This window comes from Chelonia mydas, chromosome 11, assembly GCF_015237465.2.
Source record: "Chelonia mydas isolate rCheMyd1 chromosome 11, rCheMyd1.pri.v2, whole genome shotgun sequence".
Lineage (NCBI taxonomy): Eukaryota > Metazoa > Chordata > Testudines > Cheloniidae > Chelonia > Chelonia mydas.
The window spans coordinates 215505-234814 of record NC_051251.2 but is presented as its reverse complement, the minus strand read 5'-3'; the positions used below and the strand labels follow the sequence as shown (position 1 = coordinate 234814).

The window sequence follows — 19310 nt, the reverse complement described above, 5'->3', positions numbered from 1 at the left end:
GTGCACTCGGATGCAGCGCATCCGGCCCCATGGACTTGTGCTCGTCCAGCTTTTCTAAATAGTCCTGAACCACTTTTCTCCACAGAGGGCTGGTTACCTCCTCCCCGTGCTGTGCTGCCCAGTGCAGCGGTCTGGGAGCTGACCTTGTTCGTGAAGACAGAGGCAAAAAAAGCATTGAGTACATTAGTTTTTTCCACATCCTCTGTCACTAGGTTGCCTCCCTCATTCAGGAAGGGGCCCAAGCTTTCCTTGGCTTTCTTCTTGTTGCCAACATACCTGAAGAAACCCTTCTTGTTACTCTTAACATCTCTTGCTAGCTGCAACTCCAGGTGTGATTTGGCCTTCCTGGTTTCATTCCTGAGCAATATTTTTATACTCTTCCCTGGTCATTTGTCCAATCTTCCACTTCTTGTAAGCTTCTTTTTTGTGTTTAAGATCAGCAAAGATTTCACTGTTAAGCCAAGCTGGTCGCCTGCCCTATTTACTATTCTTTCTACACGTCGGGATGGTTTGTCCCTGTAACCTCAATAAGGATTCTTTAAAATACAGCCAGCTTTCCTGGACTCCTTTCCCCCTCATGTTATTCTCCCAGGGGATCCTGCCCATCAGTTCCCTGAGGGAGTCAAAGTCTGCTTTTCTGAAGTCCAGGGTCCATATTCTGCTGCTCTCCTTTCTTCCCTGTGTCAGGATCCTGAACTCAACCATCTCATGGTCACTGCCTCCCAGGTTCCCATCCACTTTTGCTTCCCCTACGAATTTTTCCCGGTTTGTGAGCAGCACGTCAAGAAGAGCTCTGCCCCTAGTTGTTTCCTCCAGCACTTGCACCAGGAAATTGTCCCCTACACTTTCGAGAAACTTCCTGGATTTTCTGTGCACCGCTGTATTGCTTTCCCAGCAGATATCAGGGTGATTGAAGTCTCCCATGAGAATTAGGGCCTGCGATCTAGTAACTTCCGTGAGTTGCCGGGAGAAAGCCTCGTCCCCCTCATCCCCCTGGTCCGGTGGTCTATAGCAGACTCCCACCACGTCATTGCCCTTGTTGCTCACGCTTCTAAACTTAATCCAGAGACTCTCAGGTTTTTCTGCAGTTTCATACTTGAGCTCTCAGCAGTCATACTGCTCCCTTACATACAATGCAACTCCCCCACCTTTTCTGCCCTGCTTGTCCTTCCTGAACAGTTTGTATCCATCCATGACAATACTCCAGTCATGTGAGTTATCCCACCAAGTCTCTGTTATTCCAATCACATCATAATTCCTTGACTGTGCCAGGACTTCCAGTTCTCCCTGCTTGTTTCCCAGGCTTCTTGCATTTGTGTATAGGCACTTGAGATAACTTGCGATCGTCCCTCTTTCTCAGTATGAGGCAGGAGCCCTGCCCTCTCGCGCGCTTCTGCTCGTGCTTCCTCCCGGTATCCCACTTCCCCACTTACCTCAGGGCTTTGGTCTCCTTCCCCCAGTGAACCTAGTTTAAAGCGCTCCTCACTAGGTTAGCCAGCCTGCTTGCTAAGATGCTCTTCCCTCTCTTCGTTAGGTGGAGCCCGTCTCTGCCTAGCACTCCTCCTTCTTGGAACACCATCCCATGGTCAAAGAATCCAAAGCCTTCTCTCCAACACCACCTGCGCAGCCACTTGTTGACTTCCACGATTCGATGGTCTCTACCCAGGCCTTTTCCTTCCACAGGGAAGATGGACAAGAAAACCACTTGCGCCTCAAACTCCTTTATCCTTCTTCCCAGAGCCACGTAGTCTGCAGTGATCCGCTCAAGGTCATTCTTGGCAGTATCATTGGTGTCCACGTGGAGAAGCAGGAAGGGGTAGCGATCCGAGGGCTTGATGAGTCTCGGCAGTCTCTCTGTCACATCGTGAATCCTAGCTCCTGGCAAGCAGCAGACTTCTCGGTTTTCCCGGTCAGGGCAGCAGATAGATGACTCAGTCCCTCTGAGGAGGGAATCCCTGGCCACCACCACCCGCCTCCTTCTCTTGGGAGCGGTGGTCGTGGAACCCCCATCCCTAGGACAGTGCATCTCATGCCTTCCAATCGGCGGAGTCTCCTCCTGCTCCCTTCCCTCAGATGTATCATCTCGTCCACTCTCCGCGTTAGTACCTGTGGAGAGAACATGAAAACGGTTGCTTACCTGTATCTGCGTTGCTGGTAAATGGACGCTCCCCTTTCTTCTTCTGGAGGTCACATGCTGCCAAATTTCTTCACCATCCTTCTGTCCCCACTGCACAGCCTGCTCTGAATCGTCAGAATGTTGTGTCTGTAGAAGCATATCCTGACGTCTGTCCAGGAAATCTTCAGTTTCTCTTATGCAACGCAGGGTCGATACCTGTTGCTCCAGACCATGAACCTTCTCTTCCAATATGGAGACCAGCTTGCACTTTGTACAGACAAAGTCATTTCTGTCCTGTGGAAGAAAGACAAATGTGGCACATCCGGTGCAGGTCACAACAGCTGAACACTCACCATCCATATTACCTTCCTTCTTCGAGCTTCCTCAGGAGTTGTAGTAACTACTCAGAGAAGCTGGCAAGTTGTAAGCCTCAGTGGGCTCTCCCCAGACAAACTCCCTCCGTTAGCCTCTCTGCTGTTAGCTGCTCAGCTGGTTCTCAGTCTTTTTATAACAGTCAGGCCCACTCAAGGCTCACCTGGAACAAAGCACTCCCAATTCACACTTTTAAAACAATCAAGCACACGGTCAAACTGTCCAACTGTCCCCGCAACAGACACTCAGATACTCACCAACACAGCCCCCCAATGCAGCACTTAGCATACCTCCTCTCGGACAGATCCCTGGCAAACTCCCTCTGTTTGCTGCTCTGCTCTCTTCACCTGCGGGCATGGTACTTGGATGGATGTCAAGTTAGAGGGGGCCTGTTCGATTAATGTCAAGGGCATCCTGATCAGCAGTAGAAAGAACGCTACCAAGAACATAGGTGCTAACTTTTCCCGGCGCTGGTGGGTGCTCAACGCCACCCCACCCTGGCTCCACCCCTGCCCCGCCCCCATTCCAACCCCTTCCCCAAAGTCTCCGCCCCCTCTCTGCTCCTACTGGACTTCTTCCCCAAATCCCCGCCCTGGCCCCACCTCTTCCCCGAGTGTGCTGCGTTCCCCCTTGTTCCCCCTCCCTCCCATTGCTTGCTGCCGTGAAACAGCTGTTTTGTGGCGGCAAGCTCTGGGAGCTAGGGGGAGAAGCGGGGCCGCGGTGCACTCAGGGGAGGTGAGCTGGTGTGGGGGGGCAGGGCGGGGAGCTGATGGTGGGTGAAGAGCACCCACCAATTTTTCCCCGTTGGTGCTCCACCCACGGAGTTGGCACCTATGACCAAGAAATATTATGAAGCAAAGTGGAATGGGTTTATGTTTATGTTTCGGTGTAACCAACAAGGAATTTCCCTTTACGGGCTAAGTTTCCATATGTATTGGACTGCCTTTTGCCCTTAAAATCCTGGGTGCTATCTGTTAGCTCCCTCGGAGTACACCTGATGGCTGTCAGTGTGTTTCATCCCCCCGTAGACACCTACTCTGTGTTTTCACACCCACTCATGGCCCAGTTCCTGAAGGGCATGATTTAAGTCTTCTCTGTGTTGGCAAAACTGTTTCCACTCCAGGACTTGAACCTTGTTTTATCAGTTCTCACTAAGTTTCCATTTGAGCCCCAGGCATCCCGCTCTCTACTACATCTTTCTGTGAAGGTAGCATTTTTGGTCACTGTTATGTTGGTCAGAAGAATTGGGGAGCTAAGGATGCTTGTGGCTGACCCTCCCCCATACAGTTTCCCACAGGGGTAGGATATCTATGAGGTTACATCCTAAATTCATCCCTAAGGTGGTGTCAGACTTGCACATCACCCAAAGGATCCCTCTTCCAATGTTTTACCCTAAACCTCATTCTAGCAGTGGAGAGGTGGCACGCATTGGACATGCAGAGGGCTCTTGCAGGTTACTTGGTAAAAATGAAATCCTTTTGAAAGGCCCCTAGACTCTTTGCATCATTCATGGAACATAAGCAAGGGGAGAGGCCATTTCCTCCCAAAGGCTGTCTAGATAATCCTTAGTCCTGCCTTGAGTGCAGGGGACTGGAGTAGATGACCTCTAAGGTCCCTTACAGTTCTATGATTCTGTGAAATGGATCTCAGGGTCCATCCAACTCTGCTATGAGATTAACATCTCCTTTGAGGGCAGCTTGAAAACTCATTTGACTAGACTTCAGGTAGCATTGATCATTTCCCTTTGAGAAATCCTTATTTCCCTGTTGCTGACTTCTATAGAGCAGCAATTTGGAGTTCCAGTCACACCTTCACTGGGCAGGGCGGTTCTGCAATCTGTTGTGTCATAGGACTCCAGCCCCCACCTCCTTATAAAGACGCTGCTGGTGAATCACCTGAAGTGAACTACACGTAGGGACAGTCACTCAGAGAAGGCTGGGTTGCTCAGCTTGTCGTAGTTTGAGGTTTTTGATGTGTTGTCCCTATGTGCCACTACCTGCCTTCCTTCCTCACTGTCTGGTTTTCCTCTACTGGGAGTTAGGGGTGGAGAAAGAACTAAGGTGGTGGCAATCTGGCAGCCCCATTTATTTCTTTGATGTGGAGTCCAAGAAAAGTGGGGGTGTTTGCGTGGGCCCACAGACACGGCTAGGGAAAAATCTCTAGTCCTAGGTGCATGGAGCAGATATGTAACCTGAAGTGCACTAACCATAGGGAAAATAAATCTTGAATAGTTCAAATTACGACCAGGTGAGTAACCCGTCCTTTCTGAATGGTGAATATAGGTTGTGGCCCAAGTATTTCAAGTAACTTGGGCAAATATGATCCATCATTGAAAAGAGCCAAGAAAGAGCAACTATTGCCAGACTCTGCCCCCTTGCTGTTCTGTAATGTCTGTTGTTGGCCGGCTCTGGCCCCTCTCCAAGAGGACTACACAAAGCCCCTGTCACATAGATACGGTTTCTGAATTTCCTTTTAAACCCTGTGGGACAGAGTTCTCTGGTGCACCTCCAACCAAGGAGTTTCCAGGAGTGACCCACATACAGGACAAGGGGTGCAGGATGGGGTGAACATGCTTTTGAGGAAACCCCTTTAGGGTTTAAGGAAAAGAGATTGAAAGAGGCTCACTGTGCTTTACCTGTGCCCAAAGCTCTTCAGAGTGTGACAGTAAAATGTGAATCTCCAAATGTGTTGCCTAGCAACTGTTACTAAGGCGGGAACACTGTATTCATCTTGTATTCCAGTAAATGGTCAATTAAGTTACCTGATTTCTAGAAAGTCGCCTGTCTGTATTGGGATTTGAAGGAGACTGCAAATTCTCTCTCTCTCATAGTACTTTGAGTAGTGTCAGGCACACTGACATCACTTAAATCATAAAAATAGCAACCTTGTTCCCTAACCCTCTCCTCATAGCTCTGACTGTCTGACTCTTCCTCTTGTTCATCCTCTGCTGTATTTCATGCTTCAGTATCATTTCTCTGTTCTGGTTCCTAGGGTTATGCCTAGTAAATGAGAGGGGGATTGAAAGAGGCAAGGGATGCAATTAATGATGTTCCAGAAATAGTTGAGATATTAAATACCTTTTCAACCAGAAGAAGTCTGGAAAAATTAGGAAGAAAGATCTTGTTAAAATAACTACCAATTGAGAGGAAGTCAAGGAATACCTGGCTAATTAAAACACAAATAAACCCCATAAACCAGACAGTCGAACAGATGTGTTAGAGGGCTTATTCCTTCACCCTCCCACTTCCCTGGTTCTTCTTGCATGAACAGAGAGCAACAATATCCGAAGTCCAAAGGTGCAAACAATTCTATGTTTATTGGGGTGAACTTCCAGGAAGCTTAAATCCAAGTTCCTTTTTCCTTATTTTCGAATCCAAGCTTACTTCCTGTTTGCCCCTAATTTATATAGTAATATTCTCAGCTATACCTTAACCAATCATTTCACTGAAATTTACCTAACCAAGTCTAACATATTGTAACATGAATAGCTAACCAATTATATTCCACCACCTTAATTAGTTTACACCTAGCAAAATTAATTACACAGCAGACAGAAACAATCACAGAACCAGACAGAGACCATGCAAATAAACAATAGCAAAGTGGGAACTATAATGGCAAAACAATACAGAAGTGAGGATTTTACAGCTACATCTATAAAGACATAAGGGTTTCCCAACTATGTCAATTGATAAATGAGTTCATACCAAACAGAAAACTATCAAACTAAATTTCCTTTTACATCTTCTAGGCTCATCCCTTTCTCTGGAGGTGATAGATTGGATCACCTTTCCAACAGCCCCAGATTGCCTTATTTCAATATGACTGATTTGAAATGTGTGAAGACATGACCGTACATTTTTCAGCTTATGGCTGCTCTCACTGCTAAACCAAAGGCCTGAGCTTAAGAACAGGGCCTCAGACTGTCACAGTGAGAGAATTCCCTTACACAGGCAGACAGTGATTTTGATTCTTTCTTTTATACCTCTATTACTAGCTAAATTATAAACGTAGACCTAAATTTTTAAAGTAGAGGCCTTTACAGACAGGCCTGAATAGCTATACCCTAACAACATGCACTCCGGGGAATTAGTTAACTAAATTACTGCTTGTGACGTTCCCCTCTCGTGTTATCTGGACGGTGATCTGCTAGGTCACTCCAATCCTTGACTCTGGGAGCCAGCCTGACCCTGCTCTGCTGTGAGAACCTTCACTCCTGGGCTGTTCACGCACGGCCTCTGACATGTAAGCTGCTCCCAGCTACTTGCAAACGAATAACACTAGCCGATATCTCTGGTCCCAGCCACAACCCTAGGAACCTGTCTTGCAGTGTCCAGTTATGCCCGCTGGACACTGCAAGCTTATATGAGTTCATTAATTTAACAAAGAAATTTATATGCACCAGGCTTGTTATCCCAAGGGGAGTCTCTGACATGCTTCAAACCAAAATGCACTGCTTCAGGTAGGATAAACCAATTTATTAACTACAACAATAGATTTTAAGTGATGATAAGTCAAAGCACAACAAGTCGGATTTGGTCAAGTGAAATAAAAGCAAAACACATTCTAAGCTGATCTTAACGCTTTCAGTGTCCTTACAAACTTAGATGCTTCTCGTCACAGGCTGGCTGGTTGCCCTTCAGCCAGGCTCTTCCCTTTGATCAGCACTTCAGTCGCTTGGTGGTGGTGTCTGTAGATGGAGGTGGAAGAGAGAGAGAGAGCATGGCAAGCATCTCTCCCTTTTATCATGTTCTTTCTTCCCTCTTGGCTTTGCCACCCCCCTTCAGAGTCAAGCGAGCATTACCTCATCGTAGTCCCAAACTGACCAAAGGAAGGGGGGTGACTCACTCAAGAGTCCAACAGATCCTTTGTTGCGGCCTAGGCCAGTGTCCTTTATTCCTGTGAGGCTGTGTTTGCCCATACATGCCCTGATGAGATGTGAACGGCCCCTCTGCTCTTGGAGAATTTTTGCCTGGGCTTGTTTTAAACCATGAGGATACATTTTCAGCCTCATAACTATATACATGAAATTATAACCTTTAACATTATTATAACATTACTGTAACAACAATGCTCAGTGCATCATGAGCCTTCCGAAGACACTCGACATGACACACTTTGCATTGGATACCACACAATCATATTATAAGGATGAACATGGGGGTGTAGGATGTTCCCCCAAGGTACAGCGCGTCACATTGTGTCCTTGAGTATTATTCATGAAAGTCATGAACATATGGGAGAGGTACCAGAAAACCGGAGGAACATAAGAACGGCCATACAGGGTCAGATGAGGGGTCCATCTAGCTCAGTGTCCTGTCTTCTGTCAGTGGCTGGTGTCAGATGCTTCAGAGGGAATGAACAGAACAAGGCACCTTTGAGTGATCCATCTCCTGTAGTCCCGTCCTAGCTTCTGGCAGTTGGAGCATGGGGTTGTGTCCCTGACCATCTTGGCTAATAGTCGTTGGTGGACCTATCCTCTGGGAATTGACCTAATTCTTTTTTGAGCCCAGTTATACTTTTGGCCTTCACAACATCCCATGGCAACAAGTTCCCATAGTGGTTGACTGTGTGGCATGTGAAAAAGTACTGCCTTTTGTTTGTTTTAAACCTGCTGCCTATTAATTTTATCAGGTGACTCCTAGTTCTTGTGTTGTGTGAAGGAGTAAATCACACTTCCTTATTCATGTTGTCCACACCATTCATGATTTTATAGATCTCTATCATATCCCCCCTTAGTTGTGTCTCTTCTAAGATAAACAGTTCCAGATTTTTTAATCTTCCCTCTTACGGAAGCTGTTCCATATCCCGAATAATTTTTGTTGTCCTTCTCTGAACCTTTTTCAGTTCTAATATATCTTTTTTCAGATGGGGTGACCAGAACTGTACATGGTTTTCAAGGTGCGGGCCTACCATAGATGTATATGATGGCATTAGTTTTTTTCAGTTTTATTATCTTTCTCTTTCCTTATGGTTCCTAATGTTCTGTTAGCTTTTTTTAACTGCTGCTGCACGTTGAGCGGATGTTTTCAGAAAACTATCTGTGACGACTCCAAGATTGCTTTCTCGAATGGTAACTGCTAATTTTGACCCTATCATTTTCATAGAATATCAGGGTTGGAAGGGACCTCAGGAGGTCATCTAGTCCAACCCCCTGCTCAAAGCAGGACCAATCCCCAACTAAATCATCCCACCAGGGCTTTGTCAAGCCTGACCTTAAAATCTTCAAAGGAAGGAGATTCCATCACCTCCCTAGGTAACGCATTCCAGTGCTTCACCACCCTCCTTAGTGAAAAAGTTTTTCCTAATATCCAACCTACACCTCCCCCTCTGCAACTTGAGACCATTACTCCTTGTTCTGTCATCTGGTACCACTGAGAACAGTCTAGATCCATCCTCTTTGGAACCCCCTTTCAGGTAGTTGAAAGCAGCTATCAAATCCCCCCTCATTCTTCTCTTCTGCAAACTAAACAATCCCAGTCCCCTCAGCCTTTCCTCATAAGTCATGTGCTCCAGTCCCCTAATCATTTTTGTTGCCCTCCGCTGGATGCTTTCCAATTTTTCCACATCCTTCTTGTAGTGTGGGGCCCAAAACTGGACACAGTACTCCAGATGAGGCCTCACCAATGTCGAATAGAGGGGAACGATCACGTCCCTCGATCTGCTGGCAGTGCCCCTACATATACATCCCAAAATGCCATTGGCCTTCTTGGCAACAAGGTCACACTGTTGACTCATATCCAGCTTCTCATCCACTGTAACCCCTAGGTCCTTTTCTGCCGAACTGCTGCTTAGCCATTCGGTCCCTAGTCTGTAGTGGTGCATGGGATTCTTCTGTCCTAAGTGCAGGACTCTGCACTTGTCCTTGTTGAACCTCATCAGATTTCCTTTGGATCAATCCTCTAATTTGTCTGTATCCTATCCCTACCCTTCAGCGTGTCTACCTCTCCTCCCAGTTTAGTGTCATCTGCAAACTTGCTGAGGGTACAATCCGCGCCATCCTCCAGATCATTAATGAAGATATTGAACAAAACCGGCTCCAGGACCGACCCTTGTGGCACTCCACTTGATACGAGCTGCCAACTAGACATGGAGCCATTGATCACGACCCGTTAAGCCTGAAGATCTAGCCCGCTTTCTATCCACCTTATAGTCCATTCATCCAGCCCATACTACTTTAACTTGCTGCAAGAATACTGTAGAAGACCTTGTCAAAAGCTTTGCTAAAGTCAAGGAATTAACCCGTCCACTGCTTTCCCCTCATCCACAGAGCCAGTTATCTCGTCATAGAAGGCAATTAGATTAGTCAGGCATGACTTGCCCTTGGTGAATCCATGCTGACTGTTCCTGATCGTTTTCCTCTCGTCTAAGTGCTTCAGAACTGATTCCTTGAGGACCTGCTCCATGATTTTTCCAGGGACTGAGGTGAGGCTGTCTGGCCTGTAGTTCCCAGGATCCTCCTTCTTCCCTTTTTTAAAGATGGGCACTACATTAGCCTTTTTCCAGTCGTCTGGGACCTCCCCCCATCACCATGAGTTTTCAAAGATAATGGCCAATGGCTCTGCAATCACATACGCCAACTCCTTTAGCACTTTCAGATGCAGTGCATCTGGCCCCATGGACTTGTGCTCGTCCAGCTTTTCTAAGTAGTCCCGAACCACTTCTTTCTCCACAGAGGGCTGGTCACCTCCTCCCCGTGCTGTGCTGCCCAGTGCAGCAGTCTGGGATCTGACCTTGTTCGTGAAGACAGAGGCAAAAAAAGCATTGAGTACATTAGCTTTTTCCACATCCTCTGTCACTAGGTTGCCTCCCTCATTCAGTAAGGGGCCCACACTTTCCTTGGCTTTCTTCTTGTTGCTAACATACCTGAAGAAACCCTTCTTGTTACTCTTAACATCTCTTGCTAGGTTTTGTATGTATGTATTTTGTATGTATGGTTGGGATTATTTGTTCCAGTGTGCATTATTTTGCACTTATTACTCCTGGGGGAATTCAGCACCGCTGTGCATGTACAGAATTTATGTCTAAGGCTAAGTTTTTGTCATGGTTATTTTTAGTAAAAGTCACGGACAGGTCTTGGGCAATAATGAAAAATTCATGGAAACCCGTGACCTGTCCTTGACTTTTACTAAAAATGCCCATGACAAAATAGGTAGCCTGGGCAGCTGGGGGGTCGTGGGGGAGGGCTGGGAGCTCCAGGGTCATCCCCGCTGTGGCTGGGAGCTGCCGGAGTCCCCACTGCTGCCTGCACTTATCACCCGTGGTGGCTGGGAGCTCTGTGGATCCCCCACCACCTGCGGTGCATGGGAGCAGTGGGGATTCCCCCTGCCACTGCGTCCCCCCTGCCTCCAGGGCAACCTGCTGCCCGGGGTGGCTGTGAGCAGCAGGGATTCCCCCTGCCACTGGATCCACCCTGCCGTCCGCGGCGGCAGGGAGCAGCTCAGGTCCCTCCTGCAGCCCATGCTGGCGGGGAGCGGTGTGCCGGTCCCTCCTGCCGCCTGGGGTGGCTGTGGGCAGTGGGGATTCCTTCTGCTGCTGTGTCCCTCCTGCGCCCGTGGCTTCTGGGAGCAGTGGATCCTCCCTGCCGCCCCTGCAGCTCTCTGTCTCCGCAGGCACCAGGGGACCCTCCAGCTCCCAGCCAGCGGCTGGCTGAAGTCACAAAGGTCTTTGGAAGTCACAGATTCCATGACTTCTGTGAACAAATCGCAGCCTTATTTATGCCCCTCACAGCTTTCTTTGCTTCCCTGCAGAAAAATGACTTTCTGATGGGGAAGGAAAGGGAAGCCACATGAGTGGTCAACCACAAGCATTACCAATTCACTGCCCTACCATTCGGCCTCTCAACAGCCCCCCGGGTGTTCACCAAGTGCAGGTCGGTCGTGGCTGCTTTCCTCTGTCGCCAGCAGGTGCAAGTATACCCCTACCTCGACTGGCTGCTCAGGGGCCACACCAAGGCACAGGTGCAGTCCCAAATCAGTCAGGTGCACGTTCGAGTGGCTGGGTCTCCTCCTGAACTTGGGGAAGTCGACCTTGGAACCGACCCAGAGAATAGAATTCATTGGGGGCAGTGTTAGACTCGGTTCAGGCGCGAGCTCTTCTGCCAGAGACCCGATTTCAAGCCATCACGGGCATAATTCAAAGCCTCCAGCAATTCCCAACCACAACAGCAAGGGGGTGCCCGAGTCTCCTCGGCCACATGGCTGCTTGCACTTATGTGAGCCGGCCCACCAGGCTGCGGCTGAGACCGTTGCAGGCCTGGCTCGCCTTGCCCTACTGCCTGGGGCGCGACAGCTTGAATTCAGTGGTCACGGTGCCAGGGCAGGTCCTCATGTCCCTCCACTGGTGGCTCGACCCCCAAGCGGTGTGTGGAGGAGTCCCCTTCCACAACCGTGAGCCTTCCTTGTCCCTGGTTACAGACGCGTCGGCTCTGGGATGGGGGGCACATCTGATGGACCTCCAGACACAGGGCCTGTGGTCGCAGGACGAGTTCTCCCTACAAATCAACATCAAGGAGCTGAGGGCGGTGCGCCTCGCTTGCCAGACTTGACTGCCAGGCCAGTGCGTAGCAGTTCTGATGGACACCACCGCCATGTTTTAGATCAACAATCAGGGCGGAGCCCGTTCCGCTCCCCTGTGCCAGGAGGCCCTCTGGCTGTGGGAGTTCTGCTTAGCCCACTCCGTTCATCTGGAAGCATCCTTTCTACCAGTTCAGAACACACTGACGGACCACCTCAGCAGGTCCTTCCGCACACACGAGTGGTCCATCCCTCCGGATGTCATACACCTCATTTTCCAAAGGTGGGGGTTTCCCCAGGTCGACCTGTTTGCCGCATGGAGCAACAGGAAGTGCCCAATGTTCTGCTCCTTCCAGGGTCACAGCACAGGCTCCCTCACTGACACATTCCTGCTACCCTGGAGAGGTCGCCTGCTCTACGCCTTTCCCCTGTTCCCTCTCGTGCACATTCGAACCATTGGCAACTTGCTCCTTCCTGTACCTGTCTTGGAAGGTAGTGTTCCTGGTCGCCATTACTTCTGCGAAGAAGGTGTCTGAGCTAAAGGCCCTCACCTCTGACCCACCTTACATGGTTTTCCACAAGGATAAGGTGCAACTCTGGCCACACCCAGCCTTTCTCCCCAAGGTGGTGTCGCACTTCCACACCAGCCTGTCATGAAAATGTCCTGTCTTGATATTTCTCAGGAACCTGCTTGCTTCTCTGTCATCCCAGATCTTCTTTCAGCTCTCCTCCCCTCACCAATGCACCTTGCCGCTAACCAGGACGGACCACCTCCGAGGGGTAGACCTAGGCAGTGCTTGGCCACTCTGCTGACTGAGAGCTAAGGTCGCCCATTAGTACCCCTTGTGATGTGGCCCAATGATTATTTCCCCACTGATGACACTATAAGTGCTGCTCTTGGACATGACTTTTGGGTAGTTTGGTGCCTGTAGCATCTCCTCAGCTCTTATGCTTCTGCCAGTCTGGGTCCTCTCTTCCGAAGTGTCATCTGTTCTGCCATCGTACTGCGTCCACATATTCCATCCAGCAGGGAGAAACCACATATTGCTCTTGGGTTTACGGAACTCCTGCTGTCTGCAGTTTGTTGTTTGGCAGTGAAGTGGAATGCTGTCCTCTGGTGGCAAAATATAGTACCACCAGCAGCACTGTGAGAAATTCATTGGTTACACCTGAGCTGAAGATGCGGCTGTTTGGAATTGGGGGCTTGCAGCCCAAGTTGAGAAACCACAGTACTGGAAGAGCAAGAGGAATGCACAGAGGGCAGGGAGTTACGCAGGGATAGGGCTTTATTATGGATCTGCATGGATTGGGGACAGGGTGTGTCACTCTGGCATTATTGTTCTGTGGGCTAGACAGGTCCAGGTAATCTCCACTCAGCACAGGATCTGTGTGGGGGAGTGGCAAAGGTTGTTCTAAATCGCCTTTTGGTCTTGGTTCAGTTTGCCAGCAGTAAGTGCAGTCAAAGCAGCTGGGTTCAGGGGCGGATCTGGCCCCATGTTTTGAAATACTTCAAATAAAAGCTTTACAACAAGCCAAACAAAAATATTTTGTTGCAGAGCAGTAAAATTGTAGCTCCTCCCTCCCCCACCCCTGACTTTGCAGCACCCCTCCCCTCAGGGTCTGTTTCCTCTCCTCCTCCCTGTATTGGGAGGTTGTTGGTCTTGGCTCTGCGACTTCTCTCAGGCTCACCCACTCCCACCATTAATCATTTCAGAGTCCTGGCTTGTCGGTGGCTTTTCTGATACTTGATTTTCTCACTATATTTTGTTTTCTCCCTCAGACGAACATTGGTTCCATCTTGGCATCAGTAAATCCGTACAAACCCATCTCTGGTCTGTACAGTGCGGCCGCCATGGACCTGTACAGACGGCATCACCTGGGTGAGCTGCCGCCCCATATCTTTGCCACTGCTAATGAGTGTTACTGCTGCTTGTGGAAGCGTCACGACAGCCAGTGTGTTCTGATCAGGTTAGAGACTAAACATATAGCTAACCCCCGGTTGTATTACACTCCCACCATCCTGTCTGGCCCCTGTGTTCCTACCCTTTGTCTCTCGTACACCTGCAGTAGTGGAGATGCCCCACATTTGGTCCTACAGACCACTTATTCTCCATTCTCCCTGGGTGGGACAGTCACTTGCTCTGTTCTGGGGTTGTGAGAGTATCATGTCTGTTCCTTAACAGCGGAGAAAGTGGAGCTGGAAAGACTGAGAGCACCAAGTTGTTGCTCAAATTCCTGTCAGCTATGAGCCAGAACTCTCTAGGGAGCCCTGCATCTGAGAAGAGCACTCGTGTGGAGGAAGCCATTCTGGAGAGCAGGTACAGTTTATCTGCACGGGAGAGACAACCAGTGAGCAGTCAGGGACAGTGTTTGCAGGGGTAAGAGGGGCCCTGTATGGCTGGGGCAGCTGTGTGACCTTTATCACACAACAGCCCTTTTTTACCTCACTGAACAACTAACTTCTGGAGGGCATAGAATGATAGAATCATAAAGTTTGAGGCCAAAACGGACCATTAGATCATCTAGTCTGACCTTCTGTGTAGCACTTGCCACCACCCAGCACCCGCACACTAAACCCAGCAATGGAAATGAGACCCACAGAGAATAGGAGGGACTGAGGTGCACCAGCAGTCCAGGCCCCTGCAATGGCAGGGGAATGATTAAATGAGCTATACCCAGATAATCCTAGCAAGTGACATGCCGCAAAGTGAAGCAAATCCACCCCCCCAGCCCCCCGATCATTGCCTATCTGACCTGGGGGAAAATTATTTTCCAACCCCACACATGGCAATCAGTTAAACCCTGTTCATGTGAGCAAGAACCAGCCAGCTAAGCCCCTGAGAGCCCTGGCCCTCCCCGTCCAGTGTCCCATCTCCAGCCGTGGCCACTCCTGATGGTTCAGAAGAAAGAGATTAAAAAACCTGCCAGAATACATTGGTGATGGGGTGGGGGGAGGAATCTCTTCCTGTCCCTGAAGGTGGCCAGCTGAAACCCTGAACTGTGAGCACCAAACTCCGAAGCATGAACATTCAGGTTCCACAGTGATGAGTGCTGTATAAGAACCTGAATAGAAAAGACCAGAACGGAACTTGGCAGCTGGTATTGGCACATCTAAACAGTGATGGTATTAAGCAGGGACAATGTAAGAAAAACACACCCTGGAAGTCCAGGCCCCTTGTAAAGGACCAGTAGAGTGGCTACTTTCCAAATAGCCCTTTGTAGTTCTGCAGGCCTGTGGCACTTCAGTACTGTTTTCTTCCATGCCTGGCCTTATGCATGAGCTAATCTGTAAAACCAGTACCCTGTCCTCAGACCCACCTCTGTCACGGGGCCTATAGTAATTTTCCAAATGGTAATGGCTGGGCAGGTAGCTAGCAGGGATAACTGACATCACTCAGACCCTAAGTCTGTTCGTCTTTTAAATCTTTTAACTGTGCCTGCAGTGAGTCTGTGTAACGTAATGTCCCTTTTGCTGCTACCCTCTTCTTGCTTCCTCTGTGAACTCAGTTTGTTACAGATACTTGTTGTGTTTGTCTTTAAATAGATTGTAAGCTGTTTGGGGCAGGGAGTGTTTCTTGTTACTTGTGCAGTGCCTGACTTAATGTGCATCCATCCTAGGCCTTTGGGAGAAATTGCAATATGAATAATAAAACTAATATATAATCATTAGATTCCCCACTCTGGGTTCCATGCTGCTGCACGAGATCAGGTTGGGAGCTCTCCATTCTCCTTACATGAACTGTCTCCCCATATCTTTGCTATTGATGGGGACAGAGGAAAAAGGTTGTTTTAAGTCACTTTTGTGCTTCCTGTGATCCTGGGGCTTGGCTGGGAGCTGATCCAGTCTCCAGCTCAAATTAAATCAGTTACCGGGCTTCTCTAACCTATGCCAGCTAGAATGCCCTCTAGGGACCCTTTTGCTGGTTGAGCATCAGTGTTGTGTGAGGCATTCTGGTTTTACCCTCTCTAGCCTCCAAATGGCTGTCATACCCCCTCTGCCTGAGGCCTACAGGGCTGGGGAATTCTCAGCAGCACCCAGAAAATAGCTTTAAGGTCACTTTTTTATGCTACTCCAGTGGCACTGAATGACCTTAGCGGGGCTGAGGAACTGGGCTAATGTATACAGAAAGCCAGCAATGCTGTTGTTAAATTTCAGCTCAGACTTGCTCATAATATTAAAGGCTCTCCTGTGTGGTGTAATGTTATCGTAATCTTGTTTACTTGCTTTTTGTGAAGTTCATGCTTTGTATTTTTCCCAGAAATCCAGTCTCTGAAAACTGCCTTAACCCAACTGGGTTAGTTTCAGTGGTGTTCTTGTTTGTTGTGTCCCCTTATTTTAGCTGCTTCTTTAGAAATGTTAACGTATCTCTCACATTTCCGTCTTGCTTGCTTGGTCTCTTCAGGAGACTTGATTTCTAAGACAGAGAAAATGTATGAAAATATCCAGATTTCATAGAATTGTAGAATATCAGGGTTGGAAGGTACCTCAGGAGGTCATCTTGTCCAACCCCCTGCTCAAAGCAGGACCAATCCCCAACTAAATCAATTTGTACTTGTTGATTGAAACTTCAGCACAGTGTATCAAGTTTTGAGATTTTTACGTGAAGATGCTTCTTTGTTGAACTGATATCCTTCCTCCGTGAAAGAAAGTTAATACTAGAAGGATTTTGAAAGGTGCATAAAACAGGTTGTTGATGTTTTCTCTAATATTTATTTTATTTTCCCAGGGGTTCTACTCCATCCTCATCCTCCTCGACCTCTCTGCTCCTTTTGACACTGTTGATCATACCCTCCTTCGTGACATTCTGTCTCCCTTGGCTTTTGCGACTCCGTCCTCTCCTGGTTCTCCTCCTACTTCACTGGCTGCACCTTCAGCATCTCTTTTGGTGGGTCCTCTTCCTTCCCTCTCCCACTGTTCGTGGGGTCCCACGGTCCTCTGTCCTTGGCCCCACTCCTCTCTGCTCCCTTTACCCTTCTCTCTGGGTGACCTCATCTGCTCCTATGGCTTCAGCTCTCATCTCTAAGTCAGTGTGTCACAGATCTACCTCTACATTTCTGATCTGTCTCCTTCAGTCCAGTCCCATATCTCTGTCTGTTACTCTGACATCTTCTCCTGGATACTTCTCACTGTCCACTATTTAACATGGCCAAAGCTAAACTCCTGATCTTTCCTCTGAAACAGTCCTCACTCCCCCTGTCCTCTCTGCCATTCAGGTCTGTAATCTGGGAGTCATCTTTGACTGCTCTCTTTTTACCTCTTACATCCAGCCTGTGTCTAAATTCTGCAGCTGCTTCCTTTGCAACATTTCCAAAATCCAATTTTTTCTTTCTCTCCATATAGCTAAAACTCTGGTTCCAGACCCTTCTCATCTGCTGTCTTTACTACTGCTGCCTTCTCTGCTCAGGCCTGCCTGTCACCCATCTCTGGTGCCTTCAAAATGAAGCATCTAAGATCATCCTTCTAGCCTGTAACTCTGTCACCCTCACCCCTTTGAATTCCTGCCCTGCACAGGCTTCCTATTCTCCACTGCTTCAAATGCAAACACCGTTAGGGCCCTTCACAACTCTGTTCCACATACATATCTGCACTTGTCTCGCACTGTGTTGCCTCCCCTATTCTCTCTGCTTTACTAATAATGGCAGCCTTAAATGCCTCTTTGTCCACTCTCCCAGAAATGCCTCGGCACCTTCTTCCATGCTGCCCCTTATGCATGGAATGCCTCACTGAGCTAAACTGTAGAGCCACTCCCTCTGCTCCTTCAAATCCTTCCTCCAGAACCACTTCTGCCATGGACCCTGCTAGAAATCAGCTCTTCAGTGAGTGCTTGGGGCTGCTGCAGTTGGAGAGAGCTGATTTGATTTAATTACTATTATTATTTAAATTCAGATTATTTAGAACCACCAGGAATTGTCAAATTGGTAGTTAACCTACACAATGTAACTGTGGTAACCATGTGACCTTATTACCCTCACTCATGTCCTCCCTTCCCCTTCTGTTTGTCATGGCCATTTTGTTTCAGATTAGACCCTGATCCTGCAAACGTGTGTGTGTGTAATATTGTGCATGTGCGGTGTTGATGAACCAGTGGGACTACTTGTGTGTAAAGCTACTCATGTGTAAGTGTTAGCAGGATCAGGACTTAGACTGTAAGCTGTCTGGGGCAGAGGCCACGGTTCCTGGTGTGTTTGTGCAGCGCCCAGCAGAGGAACTTGGTCCTGCATGGGCTGTCTGGGTGCTATTGCCGTACAAATAATTTCATTTTTGCCTTTGTTTAAAGCCTGTTTTTTGAAGGATAAAGTATAAAGGTAGGGCTTGAGGTTTTGTAAAGCTTTTCCTGCTAAATTGGAATTAATTTGTAAACTGGATACAATTAACTTAGGCTTGAATAAAGACGGGGAGTGGATGTGTCATTACACAAAGACAGGTTTCAGAGTAGCAGCCGTGTTAGTCTGTATCCGCAAAAAGAACAGGAGGACTCGTGACACCTTAGAGACTAACAAATTTATTTGACAGGTTTCAGAGTAACAGCCGTGTTAGTCTGTATTTGCAAAAAGAAAAGGAGGACTTGGAGAGTGAGTTTGTTATGCATCCGATGAAGTGAGCTGTAGCTCACGAAAGCTCATGCTCAAATAAATTGGTTAGTCTCTAAGGTGCTACAAGTCCTCCTTTTCTTTTTGCAAATTTATTTGAGCATAAGCTTTCGTGAGCTACGGCTCACTTCATCGGATGCATTCCTATGAAGTGAGCTGTAGCTCACGAAAGCTTATGCTCAAATAAATTTGTTAGTCTCTAAGGTGCCACAAGTCCTCCTTTTCTCATTATAGAAAGTAAAACTATTTCCCCTTGTTTATTTCCCCCCCCTACTGTTCTTGTCAACTGCTGGAAATGGCCCACCTAGATTATCACTACAAAAGGTCGTCCCCCCACCCCGCTCTCCTGCTGGTAATAGCTCACCTTTCCTGATCACTCTTGTTACAGTCTGTATGGTAACACCCATTGTTTCATGTTCTCTGTGTATATAAATCTCCCCACTGTATTTTCCACTGAATGCATCCGATGAAGTGAGCTGTAGCTCACGAAAGCTTATGCTCAAATAAATTGGTTAGTCTCTAAGGTGCCACGAGTCCTCCTGTTCTTTTTGCGGATACAGACTAACGCGGCTGCTACTCTAATCCCTTCACATAGCTAACCTTGTCCAAAGTCAAGACAACCTGCTATTTTCTGCAAACTCCAGCAGTATTTGATCTCAAATAACATTGTAGGTCATAATTATTTTTTAACCTTTTCGTAATCCTGGACCTGCTTC

General features: G+C 48.1%; 1 protein-coding gene across 4 annotated transcripts in view; it reads left to right on the top strand.

The window, feature by feature from the left end:
- The window catches only part of LOC102934044 (unconventional myosin-X), a 287560-nt gene that overhangs the window by 60968 nt on the left and 207282 nt on the right, over positions 1–19310 (top strand). For all 4 annotated transcript variants that reach the window (XR_006284703.1, XM_037912692.2, XM_043524831.1 and 1 more), the window contains exons 4-5: positions 13784–13971; positions 14187–14321. Coding sequence is in view for 3 of the 4 variants with exons in the window: in XM_037912692.2 (XP_037768620.1) it covers positions 13784–13971; positions 14187–14321 (323 nt within the window). In the remaining variant the exon portion in view is untranslated. The remainder of the gene's footprint in view (positions 1–13783; positions 13972–14186; positions 14322–19310) is intronic.